The sequence below is a fragment of the Vanellus vanellus genome, assembly GCF_965231255.1.
Source record: "Vanellus vanellus genome assembly, chromosome: 3".
NCBI lineage: Eukaryota > Metazoa > Chordata > Aves > Charadriiformes > Charadriidae > Vanellus > Vanellus vanellus.
The window spans coordinates 101,125,997-101,141,884 of NC_138907.1; the positions used below are offsets into that span (position 1 = coordinate 101,125,997).

At 40.7% G+C, this 15,888-nt stretch overlaps 1 protein-coding gene across 1 annotated transcript in view; it reads right to left on the reverse strand.

Annotated features, from left to right (window-relative positions):
* Window positions 1–431: 431 nt before the first annotated feature.
* The window catches only part of ZNF451 (zinc finger protein 451), a gene marked incomplete at its 5' end in the record, with an annotated part of 41,889 nt that continues 26,432 nt past the window's right edge, over window positions 432–15,888 (reverse strand). The window contains 3 exons of the mRNA XM_082481352.1: window positions 432–1,584; window positions 3,054–3,128; window positions 13,583–13,769. Of these exons, the coding sequence (XP_082337478.1) occupies window positions 1,532–1,584; window positions 3,054–3,128; window positions 13,583–13,769 (315 nt within the window). The 3' untranslated portion in view covers window positions 432–1,531. The remainder of the gene's footprint in view (window positions 1,585–3,053; window positions 3,129–13,582; window positions 13,770–15,888) is intronic.

Below are 15,888 nucleotides of genomic sequence, written 5' to 3' on the forward strand. Positions count from 1 at the left end.
ATCTGAGATTTGCAGTGGGAAAGCAAGCAGCAGGCACTAGGGAAAAACATTAAGAGGTCCTGTTCACTCTGTGACACTTGGGTGTCAGAGTCAAATGCATTGGAAGCATTCAAACTACTTTTTAGTGTTTGAACAGTTTCTTCAAGTTGTATGATCGCTAATGAGTGCTGAAATAACTTATTAGATTCTTCATTAATTCTATTTGTTTCAGAGACAGCAATTATATCAGAACTGCGATTGGAAATAAACCAGTGCCAGTTTCCCAGCTTTTCTAATCATGATGACACACAGCTGTAGTTATTCTGACTCTTTGGAATCAAGAGTGAGAAAAATCTAGCCTTTCCCATGTCTCACTCTCCACAGAAAGTATTTTTTTGCATAATAAATATTTATATTTACAGCAGTTAGAAGCAAACTCACAGGATAATGAATAATAATTAAAAAAAACAAGCTGGCATTTTATTACATTGAGATTTCTTACTGATTGACAGCAATCATTAACTGAAGTACAATAGGCTGGTAAAGCTGAACGGCTTGCATAGGTATTTTTAAACAAAGAAACTAAGAAATGTGACATAGATAACTATTTTAACAACAGAAATAATTGTTCAGCTTAAAATAAGGACAGTACAAAAATAATTAATGCATTTACATTCATTTACCCAAGGCCACCTCTTCATGAACAGAAGGGAGCAGAGACAATAGTATACAGGAATAATACCACCTAAATTCTCACACATCTATTCCAAACAGGAACTAGAAAGTCTATTTAGCTTCTGTTCCCTTAAAAAGTTGTTCCAGCCTCAGATCAGGGAGAAGAACCGAACCCGTCAAACTTTAAGCTATCAAATCCAACACTCTACCATACTGCTGTGGAAAAAACATACACATTTATAAAAATAAAACTAACAAACTGTACAGCCTGTGGCCCCAATTCTGACATTTATAACAAACAGGATGTAGACAAAATTACGGTCTATGAGAAGAGACCGGCCACAGGCAAGAGCTCGGCCATATGTTTTCAATTTATAAACCTGGGATCTAAGCTTCTCTTTGTAACAAGATTAGCTAGACAAATCTGAGATAATTGGAGTTTACTATTTTTATCTGTTGCAAAGACCGCATGAAAAAGTAAATAAAAGACAAAGACATTTTGTGACAGAAAAATTAAATACGAGAACCAATTTTAAAAGAAATTAACAACTAAAAGTCCCAAAATACCTAGTAAGACCAGCCTACTATAGGCAACAACTTATACAGCTAGACTGAAAAGACTTAGTCATCGCCCATTAGAAACAGAATATGCAAAGGCTTAGAAATTTAGTTTTGTCATACACAATATATTGCAGCGGATATCCATAAACTCCAGCTGTTCATCAGCATGACAGAGGACATCAGATTATAAATCTAATAATTCAAGATACAGATGTTTTTCAAGTGGTGTTTCTGAACCTTTGTAAATAGATGAACAAGTTTCCATTTTTGTGAGCAGCTCTGGTGATGTGGTGTTAGTGTACTGAAGTACCTTCATTTACATTTCCTCAAGGCTTCTCTTGATAGCTTCTTCCAATTCTGCATCTTCCTCTGTATAAACAGAAAAAAACCCGATTATAATCTCAAACTATGATTGATAACTAGTCATAAAACACAGCTACATTAATATTACTACATAAAGCAACAAATTACTTTGTGAGCAATGTCAGCAGACTGCAAAAAAAGGTAGAGAAACAGAATGATTTTCCCCTTCTCTCTTATACTATCTTTTCAACACTTCAAAATATAGGAAGAACCTCTACAACTTTCCACTGTATTAACTAGTGGCAGCCCAATTATTAGTTTCAGAGTACAACTACATGTTTACTGGTTGAAATAATACCAAGATTAGAACCCATATGTATGCAACAAGAAAAATAAAGTATGAAAACAAAGACACACAAAACAAGCAGAGATGTTTCAGTATTTTCATTCCAGTTCTTTATCAATAGATTCTCCCGTATCTCCATTCTAACTTGGCACCACTGTTGTCACTCTTACTAAGATGACCAGACATAAGTAGAGGAAAAAAAAAAAAAAAAATATCAACAGTAAGAATAATCTAGATCAGGGCTGTAACATTTCTGATGGTGGTGGGAAAACCTGCATTGCACTCATCCCAACTTGTTAACAACCTCTCTTAAACACCTTTCATAATACTCAAAGAAGAAACTCTTTCTGCATTACATTTACGTTGCTTTGGGAACTAATTGCTTGGTGTTACTGAATTAAATATTTTAAGTTACACAAGGTTTATACGTACAGTAAATATCAATACCAATGGTATAGTTGGAAAAGTTAAAGCAGCTTTCCAACATACTGTCATTCTTGAATTATTCTTCTGCTTTAGAAGGAGAGAAGCATATCCTATAACAAAAGCTGTCTGTTCTTATGACAAAGGAAACAGAATAATTATATATATTAACATAACAGATTTTAAAGCTTTAATTATTATTGGCGCTGTTTTATGCAAGGTCTAGATTTGGAACAGAAATAGTATCAACGAACGCTCTCTCATGTTAACAGTCATAGTCATTCACCTGGACTTTCTTGCAACATTCGGTACTACTGATAAAAGAGGTAAGTTAGTTTCTGAATGGAAAACATTACATGGTCACAGAAACAAAAGAGAATTTTTGAAACCAAAGTAAATCAGAAAGCCATTGGCAGACAACTGTTTGCATTAGAATACATTGTCAATTGGCCACTAAGCATGTGCAAGAATCAAGAATAAGGTCCAAACTGTGACTCTGTTGCTAATGGTACGCAGTTAGCTCCACAGTGATACCCTGTGGTGCACCAATAAAATAGATTTTGAGTCTGCTGGCATCCTTTTCAGGTTACCAAATTATTTTTTTTTATTTATAACTCACAGTGTTCTTAACTACTCAAGATTGCCCAGCATGTTTTAGACAGTATTCCTAAGAGGTCACTTGCCATAAAACTGATTGTAAGTTTAATTTCTATATCTTCCATTATTAATAGCACTCCTGAACACAGAAGAGTAAAAGTTAACAGACCTTGCTGTTTCTTCGTTTCTTCTAAGCTCCTCTTCACTGTGAGTTTGATATCTTCATCATCTTCACTATCTGAACCTTAAATGCACAAAGAAACATAAATTACACATTGCTTCTAATAAAAAAGTTAACGGTCACCTCTTGCATTTCTCTTACTTTAACAACATCGTAGGTTGGATTTGAATAAATACACTTGTTATGATGTGAATACCAAGATAAAAATACATTATGGTGGTAGTTTAAGACAGTAACTCAAGAGAGTTATTTTTCAGATACCTCCTTCCCTTTCTCCCCAAAATCTAGAGGCAGACTGCTTCAATTTGATGTTATTTTAAAGGGGTAACAAGAAATAATAGGTGCAGAAGCTACTGCTAGTGTCTACTGCATTTGCTTTTTCATAACACTCAGTTATTTTAAAAAAAAAAAAAAAAAAACAGGCAGTACTCACTGTCTACAAAATGTATCAAGGATTTAATTGTGGGAAGAAGTGCTACAGTGTGTCTCTGCCTACACATGATCTTAGCTGTATTTCGCCACCTAAATACTCCATTTGACCAATGGAGCGCTATAAGTCAACTGAGCAATGCAATTCAGCAGATGTTGTTCAAGTCTCACAGAAGAAAAAAGTTGATACACTTAACCTGCTAACTCGTCACAGCCAAGCCCAGCCAAAACTCCACTACCTTTCCCTTTCTAAATAACTCTATCCTGGAGCTAAAAACCAGCCTCATGCACGACAGCCCTATTTTGAACTGTCTAGTACATAAGGTGTTTTGGTTTTTTTTTTTTTTTTTTTTACTCATTTGTTTTAAACAGAGTCTCAGTAAACAACAGGTTAAAAAATAAACAAGTCAATGAGTCACATTATGGATTCATTCTCCTGCTACAGGCTATTGCTATTTTGGGAGATGGTCTCTGTAATGAGGTCTTATAGTATTCACAATCAACTAGGTCTCCTAGGGTCATATCAACAGAAGCACCTCCCTTAAAGTCATCACATTTATTAGTGCACCAATGTACTTCAGATTATGTTTACCAGCAAACAACATTCCAATATGGACATCTAATTTACTGACTGTGTGACTTCTGGCATTTTAAATGAGCCAAGTTAGGTATTCAAAGGGATGGGTACACTTTCTAAAAATTGTTTTCAAACCTCTGACACATATACCTTGTTTGAACAGCAATGTTGCTGACTTTCCCAATTCCAGGAATACAAACGCCAACAGCTGGTATCAAACAGAGATCAGGAGCCTACAAAGATGCCAGAAAGAGCTGGATATACACTGCAGTTAAAATGGTCTTTTCTCCAGTCATTTGGCAGACTGACTGAATCCTTTTTGGAGCTGCCTACTATCTCTGGGCAGAAGAGATACTATTTTTCACATCATCTTCCAAAGCAAACAAAGTAAAAGAAAGAAAAATCCACATAACACAAAAAAACCCCATCATTACAATCACTTATGAAAGAGAGGAAGAAGTACAAAGAAAAGGTTTTGCACAAATGGCTTCTCCCTTATTAATCTTTTTTTAATCTTCCACACCAGAAGACATCTCAGACTCCTCTAAAAACTTCTGTACCTGTTAGAGGTCTAACAGTTGAAGCAATCACTCCCCAACTAATTTCTTGGCACAAGCATAATGGAAGAATCTACTTCTTGTGAACAGTACAGCATGCTCCAAGAGAGTCTCTGGTTTACTACCATTTAAAATAAAAATGCATTAAGACAACTTTTCTGAAGGTTTGTGGCATTTTTTTTTTAGGCAACTTGACAGAAGATGCTGGCAAATGGGCAAGGCAATATTCTTCTGATTGGCATCTTGCCAAGCAGAGGATAGGAATAGTCAGAAATCCAGGAGTTTCTTTTAGATATGATCTAAAGAAGTCAACTTTCCTGGGACTGGTTATAGAGTCAGTGAGCATTCACCACAGAAGAAGCCATGATGGCAACCCACTGACACGCTATCAGAGGACAGCACTTTCCTGCTTACTCCTGGCTTCCCCAACCCAGGCAACAGGCTGACTTCACACTCACTTTTCAGAATACAGCAGACCAGCAGATAAGTTGACTTTACTGTCAATTAGGACAGTTATGAATGCTAAAACAGGGTCTGTAGACAGAATTACCTTAGTTCATTAACAATGTTTAAGATTCATCTTATGTATTAATGCAGGCCTCATCTTGCCAAAGTGTTTTGCTAGTCACACTACCTTAATCACACCACTGGGGCACACACTCATATTGGAACAGAGGTACATGCAAGCTGGCATGCAAAACATTTAAACATTTTTAAAACAAGCTGCCTGCCCCATGATTTATCACTGCACCTGATATGCAATAACTAAATACTACTCAGTTACAACATCACAGAGAACAGGTTTGCTTAAAGCATAGCTGAAGACACCACCATTCCACTGCCAGAAACTACGAAACTTGAAAACAATTAGTACTGATGATCTTCTGTTAGTTTGTGGGGGGAAATCAGCTCACAGTCAAGCATAGTTATGAAGGATGTTAAAAGTCTCATGAGCTACGCTGCCTTCAGTGGTCATTATTTGCAAGACTTCTCTCCCCTCTACCTACGTGTATTAATGCACATTCAACTTCCCATGAAGGCAGTTACTGGAGTCTCTGAAATCTTTGAGTTGGTGAAAGTTAACCTGTTAAGAGGCTAACAAAGAGCCAAATCTTATTTAGGAGCTTTTCAGGCAAAGGCTTGGCAGCATCTCAAATTATACTGAGACTTTCCTTGTGCAAAACAAAAAACAGTTATGCTTGTCCTCAGTGTGCCCCCCTGCCCCCCCCCCCCCAAGCTACACAGAGCAAAGATTAAAGGCACAAAAGTAGTAAAAATGATAATTTTAAGTTCTGATATGCTTCTATGGGAACCAGGAAGAAGACTGTAATGACAGAAGAAAAGCCATCTGTAGGCAAAAATCCTAGGCAGAGATGTTCCAACAAATAAAGGGGTGGGGGGCAGGAATATAGCACTTGTCAACTAAAGAGAAGGAAAGGCCAACTGATTGAACAGATGCATTTTCAAGTCAGAAGACACCAGGCTGATTTCCTGCATGGAACAAGTCATCGTGCTTGATCTGATGTTGCTCATAGTGTGCCTGTACCCTGTGATTGAACTCAGGTCTCAAGGAAATCTTGCATTCCAGTTAAGGACATAGAATGATTTAGTTTGGAAGGGACCTTGAAGATCATCTCATTCCAATGCCCCTGCCATGGGCACGGACACCTCCCACCAGACCAGGTTGCTCAAAGCCCCATCCAGCCTGGTCTTGAACACTTCCAGGGATGGGGCACCCACAACTTCTCTGGGCAACCTGTTCCAGTGCCTCACCACCCTCAGAGTGAAACATTTCTTCCTAATATCTAATCTAAATCTACCCTCTTCCAGTTTGAAGCCATTCCCCCTTGTCCTATCACTACATGCCCTTGTAAAAAAGTTCCTCTCCAGCCTTCTTGTAGGCCTCCTTCAGATACTAGAAGATCACTATGAGGTCTCCCCAGAGCCTTCTCTTCTCCAGGCTGAACAGCCCCAACTCTCTCAGCCTGTCTTCATAGGAGAGGTGCTCCAGCCCTCTGATCATCTTTGTGGCCCTCCTCTGGACCCGCTCCAACAGGTACACGTCTTTTCAATGTTGGGGGCTCCAGAGCTAGACACAGTACTCCAGGTGGGGTCTTAGCAGAGCAGAGGGGCAGAATCACCTCCCTGGACCTGCTGGCCACACTTCTGATGCATCCCAGGATACAGTTGGCATTCCCAGCTGCGATCGTGCATTGCATATACTCCGTGCACACATCACAGAATGGCTGAGGTTGGAAGGAACCTCTGGAGGTCGTCTTGTCCAGCCTCCCCCTGCTCAAGCAGGACTACCTAGAGCTGGCTGCCTAGGACTACGTCCAGAAAGCTTTTGAATATTACGAAAAAGATACTGTACTGGGAACCTCAGGTTGTTTCTCCCCAGGTGCAGGACTTGCACTTCTCCTGGTTGAGCTTCATGAGGATCCTATCAGCCCATTTCTCCCCTGTTGAGGTTCCTCTGGATGGCAGCACAACCCTCCGGTGTATCAGCTGCCACTCACAGTTTTGTGTCATCAGCAAACCTGCTAAGAATACACTCTGCTCCACCATCTAGGTCATCAATGAAGATGTTAAACAGGACCGGACCCAGTATTGACCCCTGGGGTACACTACTGCTTACTGGCTTTCAACTGAACTTCATGCCACTGATCACCATGTTCCGGGTCTGGCCATTCAGCCAGTTTTCAATCCACTTCACTGTTTGCTCATTCAGCTCACACTTCATCAGCATATACTCCTGGTACAGCTGGCATCTTCTGGTGATGAAGAGTAAATAAGAATGTTTAATTTGGAGAAATCAGACATGTCCTGTCTCTTGTTAAAATGCTGAGTACATTCTGTAGCTCCCAACTCCTCTGAGGTCAGAGGAAAAGCAACTGACCAGTTTCTCAGCCAAGAGATCTTAAGATATGCCCTCTTCTCTAATACATTTTGTTAAATAAACAACAGCTAAGAAACTGTGACCATAACTATTCTCTCAAAGAAATCCTACTGCTCACTATTGTCCTCAAGTATTGCCAAATTCCTGCTTGAAGAACCAAAAACCAGGAAATCAAATTCTGGATGAATACATAGTTCAGAGATCAAAAAGATTAACCCTATAGATGGGAGCAAATATAATGATTTTTTGGACATTTCATGAGTCTCTCATAGAAACCTATTCTGGGAAGAGACTGGCCAACTTTCACAGAATACATGCGCCACCCACTGTCCTGACATCAAAGCGCCACAGCTTGAATTTGGATTAGCTGCCTGCATGGCTCAGCATAATTCCCCCCCCCCCCTCCCCCCATATCTGACCCTCTTCTCTTGCAGCCTCCCTAGTTACCACTATCCCCTTAATAATTTCCATCAGGTTTCCTGGTTCCTCTGTCTCACCACAGACTCGATGTCCCTTCCCTGGCCTTAGTCCTCCTCCCTTGCCACACAACTTCTTAATGTACCTCCTGACTACTTGCATGTGCAGTCTCACACATTACCTCCACTTCTCTCCTACATTTTTCCTTCTCTTAGTCTTTTCAGTAAATCCCAACATCATCTGCCTCTTTTCCATCCTGATGTACAGTGACATTAATATCACATTTAACTCACTCTCTCTCCAATCACTGAGCATTTTCCTTTTACGGTTGATGTTTGAAGTTTTAGTGCTACCTGACCTTAAGGAGACCACTACAGTTGTGTCATTCAGGATCCTAGTACCTACTTGTGGTGGTGCAACCCCTCCCCCCTTTAGGCTACTTGGTGCCTGGTGTGATCCCCCCAGCCCCTCACCTTGGCCACATAACAATACAATGGACTAGAATGTTATAACAATCCATTAACACCTGGGACACATAATAATCCACCATAAAAGAAAGAAAGAAGTGAAGGGTAATGGACCAGAACGTTATGGCAACCTCTTAGTGCACCTGGCTCCTGTGTCCCCTATTGCTTGGAAACAGTAACGATAATCGATCACTCCAGACAACATATGGATTGTGGCCCGAAGAGCCACACATTAGCTTTTATGAGTGTGGGCGTTCTTACCTTTTACTGGATCCAAATACTTTCTGTCCATCTGGCTGTGTACATGTAAGGAGTCAAAAAGGGCACCCGCTGGCTCACTAGTCGCTCACTGCAAAGGGACCTTTGGTCCTAGCAGTCAGACTCACATCTGTGTGTGTGTGCGCGCGTGACCCCTCAAGTGATGTGTGTTGGTATGTTTGTGTTCGTACACATGTATATTGACTTAGGATACCCTATAGTAAGTCAGTGCGAGTCTTGTCATTTTTGAATCTGTAATTAAGTCACTGTTCAATTATTTTGTTAAATCACCTGCAAATCCTTAAATCAGTTAATGGTTAAGTGCTGCTAATATTCAACTTCTTAATCAACCAGAAATCATTAATAAATTTGGAATTGCTGCTAAATCATAACTGTGTCAAATATTTCCATTCATGACACTACTTAGCCAAAAACTTAAGATCAGTACCCCATCCTTACCTTATCAATCACATTCAGTATGTGTGATCATGCTGCTTTTAAAATACTCTTCCTTGGCTTCCAGAATCCTTTCCTTTATTCCTTCTTCAGTATGTCCCTGGAGGATCCTCACCACATACTCCTCCCCAATACTCACTGCTCTAATCTCTGTTTCTTCATTACGGTAACATCATCTGTAACTGTAAGTACAGCTACTCCTTTCCTGCTGAGGGTCCCCAAATACACAAGACCTCTCTTCCTCCATGCAAACTAAAGCTTCACTCTATCTTTTCCTACAGATGCTCATTCATCGGTTCATTCAAGTGTAACATGACTGAAAATAAAGCTCTCAATCCCAACCCTCCTCCAATCAGATTTTTTTTTTTTTTTTAAACTGTGGCCAATACCATCATGGTCACTGAGACTTTCATTTAACCTTTATTTTAGACACCTCTCAAATTCACAACCAGAGTAAACTAAACCTTGAGGACTTTTTTTGTATGATCTGAGTGTGAGGTCTTCCCAGTTCATCCACTTGGCTATAATTCTTGTTCATTATCTTAGGTCTTATAATATTGCTTTCTCCCTAGGGCATACACATACATTCAAAGATGCATACAAGAGATGCCACTGACATACCAAAGGCAATAATAACTTCCTGTTGTAGCTAAACACAAGGTTACAACTCAAGGGTGACTTTCTTATCACTCCCTACTACAACAGGCTGTGCCCACTGTAATAACTGTAAATAAAGGAATAGATTCTTACTAGCATAACTATCATTCATGGTGCATCACACTGCAGATGCTCATGCCCTTCACATTCTGTCTCTCTGGACAGCAGGAGCTGGAGGTCATGACATATCTTTAGTCACTCGCAGTCTGTGTTAACTGAAGGTTTGGATAAAGTAGAAACTGTGGTCTGATGCAATATTCATATTGGATCTCAACACCCACAAGAACTTGACTACTGATAAGGCAAGCAATTATTTGGATAGTGGGAGCTAGGAAGCTTAGCAGCATTCATCAAAATGAAATTAAATCCTGCTCTGCCAAATAAACTCTCATAGAAGCTGCATTCAGTAGTATTTAAACACTTCAGGCAGTAGTAGCAAATTGAAGATGCAGGCTGACAACTCCACTTGAGTACAGCAGAAACGAAGCTTACGGGTCACTGAAAGAGGTGCTGTGGCTGTTTGGCAGACAACATAGTACTTGACTACATCTTGATTCTGACAGTCTCCTGAAACAGCCTGGCTCTTTAAAATACTCCAATAAATTCTGTCCTCTTATTAAAAAAAGTCTGATTTACTTAAGAGCTCAGTCAATAAAGGATCTCATCTGAATATGACTGTGAGAAATATAGTTAAGCTAAAGCCATCAACTTACACAAAAATCCCTTTTGTCAACCAAAAAGTTGTGGCACTCCTGTCAGTGGCAGGATGGGTATAATAATCCCTAACCTACCATCAGTTTTGCACTCAACATTGTACAGCACTCATTAAAAGTATAAACTGTAGCAGTACTGTCGTGGCTAGATATCAAGTAGGGAATAATGGTGTTTGTCTGCGTGCTACAAACTTTTCTTTGCAAAGGAATTACAATGGGAGACATTGAAAACTCTTCCCTTCTACCCTTCTCAAACCACTCGGTTAACATGCATGAATGTCCCATTGTGTGTTGTGCCTTCCGCATAAAAGAAAAAAACCCTCCTGTATTTATGAACTCAAGTTTAGCAGCAGAAGAGAGCAAATAAGAATAAATGTCTTGCCTACCCTCAAAGGAAATTAATGCATCCACTACAGCCAGTGGTCTCCTAAGGTAACATAGAGTTGATAACCTATTGCAACATATGCAGGAACTTTTTATTTATTTTAAAATGAATGCATGTACCACAGTTCCCACATCAGTTCTGCTGACATGGTAAAATGGTTCACAAGGTGCAACTGTGAGAGATTGCCACAATCCAAACACAGTCAAGCTGCTCACAAACTAATGATAGCTCTGTGAAGATGATTCAGGGAAACAGCTTTTCAATTTTCAAGCTCATCCAATACCAACAACTATCACACATTTTTAAACACAATTTTCTGTGGTAACCATTTCTCACTTATTTCTCCCTCCAGAATAATAGCCATAGGCTTGAGAAAGTCACAAAGCATGTAATTCTTGTTTATATTTCCTTATGTTCAGCTGCATTTCTGTAATAGGACAACAGGTTATACCAGCCTATGATATACTGCGCGACTTTCCATCTCAGCCCTCCAATACCGGTCTTGCCAAACTAAGACTTGCAAATGCTTGCTGATCCTGCTGAGCCACACACTGAAATGTGTATTCTGCGATGTCTTTATCTTTTTAAAAAAAACATTATAGAATCTTGGTAACAACACCATCCCACTACACAGTGAACATAGGCCTATTATCAATATTGAATTTTCTAATGTCCTGTTTTAATAAAGGAACAGGAGACAAAGGCAGCTCTCACTATCTGGGTCCCCTTTGCTAACACCAACTGAAGAAAGGGACCAAGGGTGGCTCGAGACAATTCCGTTCCTTACAAGTTTGCCAGGGAACACTGACAGCCAAAAGACTCATGCATAATTCCATCCCTTTCCTGCTCAAAGTATTTTTTTTTTTTTTTATAGGGACCACATGGATAACTTAAGTGGTATACACAACAATCAGCCAGCAAGTTAAGGTTTGAGGTCTCTCAATAGTGACCATCACCATAATAGTAAATTAAATATTAATGTAATAAAGGACATTGAAAGAAGGGTTAGATTAGGAAACTTCTGAAAGCAAGACCAATATTAAAAAAAAAACCTGGAGTATAAATTATAAACAGAAAATGGTTAGATCAAAGTCGTCACCTCTCAGCCAGTATACCCTGCTATATGAGCAAAAAGCTACATGAGCAGAACCACCCAGGCAGGGAACTAGAGTACCCTTACGCAGCAAAACAGTCATTCCCCTGTCCTCACCATCTCATATCATTAAGTTGTGCAAACTGTACAAGACCCTGCAGCTAAATTGACTTACAGCTAAACTGACTTAAATTGACTGCTTGCAAGTTACAGCTCTCTTCCAATTCTTCCTCCCAAAAATATGCAAAGCTCTCAAAGCAAAAACAGCCTCCCACATTAATATATAGCTGTAATTACATTAGAAGAGATCTATCAACCTAGGAATTTCAATACGCTCTACAAAGAAAACATTCGTAGTGGGAATGCAATGATTCAATGTGTAGCTTTATGGATAATCGTGGAGAAAAGTCATCTTCCCCCTTGAGCAAAAATGAACTGCACTAGTGAAAATGATACTTCTATGATTAACTACGCCAAGAAACTTTACTGGTATGGCTGCTTCTGGCTGGGAATCACATTTCCATTAACCAGCTGAAAAATCCAGACCAGCAAATGCCTGGGGTGGCCAGAAAACTCTATAAGCACCTTTTCTGTTTCAGAAGCACATAAGTCAATTCCAGCTCACCACAGGTCATTTTTTTCAGGAAACCACTTAATTATCCTGTCTTTACTTTTCCCTTTAATGACAATTCATCTTTCAGTGCGAACACTCCACTTTAGTCTTCCTGGTATAATAGCAGCACTGTGTGATGCTCTCATACACCTGCACCAAGACTAGCAGTGTATTTTTCTGAAAACAGTTTAGAGCAAATTTGGAAACAACTTTCTGTAATCTGCACTCAATTTACAAGCCCCCCAAAACACAACAAGAAACCAGAAAAAGCAATAACATGTCTACAGAGAAATGTCAGGTCTTCTAGGAAAACTTTACTTCAAGATATTTTAAAATATTCAGAAAAATTAAAACTCATCTCAGGTCCGGTACCCTTTGCATGAAAGTGACCTGGCTCAAACATCTTTGATTATCCTACATAAAAACAGTGTGGCCATTTTAGCAGGCCATTAATTAGAGTATGTCATTCTAGAAAACTTAAAAGCTTTCATTGATATTTTTCCTCCAAACGGATGTGTGAGCCATGTGCCAGTGAAGACGCTTACCAAGTGACTGGAAGTAACCAGGAGGACAATCACAGTTAACAGGCAGAGATATTTTGGGAAATAATGATGCTTTAGCAGCATCACATTTGTTTCAGAGCCAGAACAAATCAAGCAAAGCAGATTTGAGTACAAACTGACAGACTGACAAGAGCACTCTTCTAAAGCTTCTCTTTAACTAGAAAGGAGTTTTCAAATTGAAACAACCATTTGTCTCCTGTTACAATAAAGAATACAAGGAGGACAGTTTGTTGTGTTGAATATAAATGCTTAATTAAGTCTGGCTTCAAGCACGCCCCAAGCAAATTGATCTTCTGATCTATTTCACTGAAATAGCAGTATAATACAAGGAGCATCAAGCAACAGCTTGCATTACTAGCACAAGTGTTCAATTCTTTTATTGGAAAGAACTATCGGTTTACTGGAAAGATTGTGTTTAATGTTTATTTTCTACCTTTTGTGGTATCTGAAATGCTGTTTAGCAAGGCACACATCATGTCTCCTTCAATGTGGTGAGGATTTAGGATGCGAGCTGACCGCTGAGTCATCTTAAATTGAGATTCCAGTTCCAGGAAGCTTTTGTCTCCAGAAAGTACAGTGAAAGGAATTTGCTTGGGCAGGTGCTCATCCAGACGACCAGCCTGAATGGAAACAAGTGACAAATGCTGAACTGAGATCATCTTTTTATCTTGTGGGGTTTGGCTAGCTCTTTGTAAGACAGGTCTTCATAGGAAAGCCTTCTAAAGCAACTCACCTCTGCTTTTATGGTCCGATGCACATTATACCACTGTGAAAGGTATTATTTCAACAGTTTGACACTACATTTATTCTACACATATGACAACAGATACAGGACACAGCTACCAGAACAGTACAGATTGAGTATGGAATGAATCCTAGAAAGCAGCATTTCAGAACCATCTCCACATAAAACAACTCATCTGTGCAGAATGTTTTAAGAATCATAAAATAGTGTCATATAACACACAAACACTGCTGCAAAACACACGTATATCATATAGTTACATTCTCAAGTAATTTAACTGATAAAGCACTATATTAAGAATATGAATCACCATGGCATCCCAGATTCTTGTCCTTCACCTGCACCTCTCCCAACCCAGCTAAAGCCCTAGGTCTACTGAACAGAGGCACTGTTCTTTGTCAGGCCAACAGACAAGCCAGGAGCTCCTGGACCAACAGGAGCCAATGGGGAGGCACCATTAATACACAGCACAGGAATGCTGCCTGGAGAGGACCACAAAGTAATTACAGCTGCTCCAGCCAAGTCAGCCTCAACGAAGACATGGCTGAACAGCCTCTATGCAAATGCACAGAGCATGGGGAACAAACAGGAGGAGCTAGAGATGTGTGCACACCTCCAAGGCTACGATCTCATTGGCATCATAGAAACTTGGTGGGATGACTCCTATGACTGGAGCGTTGCCATGGAAGGCTACAGGCTCTTCAGGAGAGACAGGCAAGGGAAACGAGGAGGCGGTGTTGCCTTATATGTCAAGGAGCAGCTGGAATGCATGGAGCTCAGCCTAGGGATGGATAAAGAGCCAACTGAGAGCCTATGGGTCAGGATTAAAGGGAAATCGGGAGCAGGGGACATTATAGTGGGGGGTCTGCTACAGGCCACCCGATCAAGAAGACCGAGTGGATGAAGCCCTCTATAGACAGATAGGGGCAGCATCACGTTCACAGACCCCGGTCCTCATGGGTGACTTCAACCACCCTGACATCTGTTGGAAGGGTAACACAGCCAGGCATAGGCAATCCAGGAGGTTCTTGGATTGCACTGAGGACAACTTCCTTCTCCAGGTGGTTGAGGAGACAACGAGGAGAGGAGCTATACTGGACCTTGTTCTTACCAACAAGGAGGGGCTGGTAGACAGTGTCAAACTCAAGGGTAGCCTGGGCTGTAGTGACCATGAAATAGTCGAGTTCGAGATCCTCGAGGCAGTGAGGAAGGCGTGCAGCAGGCTGACCACCCTGGACTTCGGGAGAGCTGACTTTGGCCTCTTGAAGAATCTGCTTGGTATGGTGCCATGGGATGAAGCGCTGGAGGGAAGAGGGGTCCAAGAAAGTTGGTTAATATTCAAGGATCACCTCCTCCAAGCTCGGGAACAATGCATCCCTACAAAGAGGAAGGCAGGCAGAAAAGCCAGGAGGCCTGCGTGGATGAACAAGGAGCTCCTGGACATGACTAAAAGGAAAAAGGAGGCCTATAGGGAGTGGAAACAGGGGCAGGGAGCCTGGGAGGTATACAGAGGAATCGTTCGAGCAGCCAGGGATCAGGTTAGACAAGCTAAAGCCCAGATAGAACTAAATCTGGCTAGGGACATTAAGACAAACAAAAAAATCCTTCTTTAAGAATGCCAGCAAGAAAAGAAAGACTCGGGAAAACGTGGGCCCTCTCCGGAAGGAAACGCAAGAACTGGTTACCCGGGACAGAGACAGAGCTGAGGTACTCAATGACTTGTCTGCCTCAGTCTTCACTGGCAAGGACTGCAGCCACACTGCCCATGATGCAGAATGCAAAGACGAGGATTGGGCAAATGGAGAACCACTCACTGTAGGTGAAGATCAAGTGCAAGACCACCTGAGGAAACTGAAGGTGCACAAGTCCATGGGACCTGGTGAGACACATCCACGCGTCCTGAGGGAACTGGCAGATCAAGTCACTAAGCCACTAGCCATCATATTTGAGGAGTCGTGGTGGTCTGGCGAGGTTCCTGCCGACTGGGAAAGGGG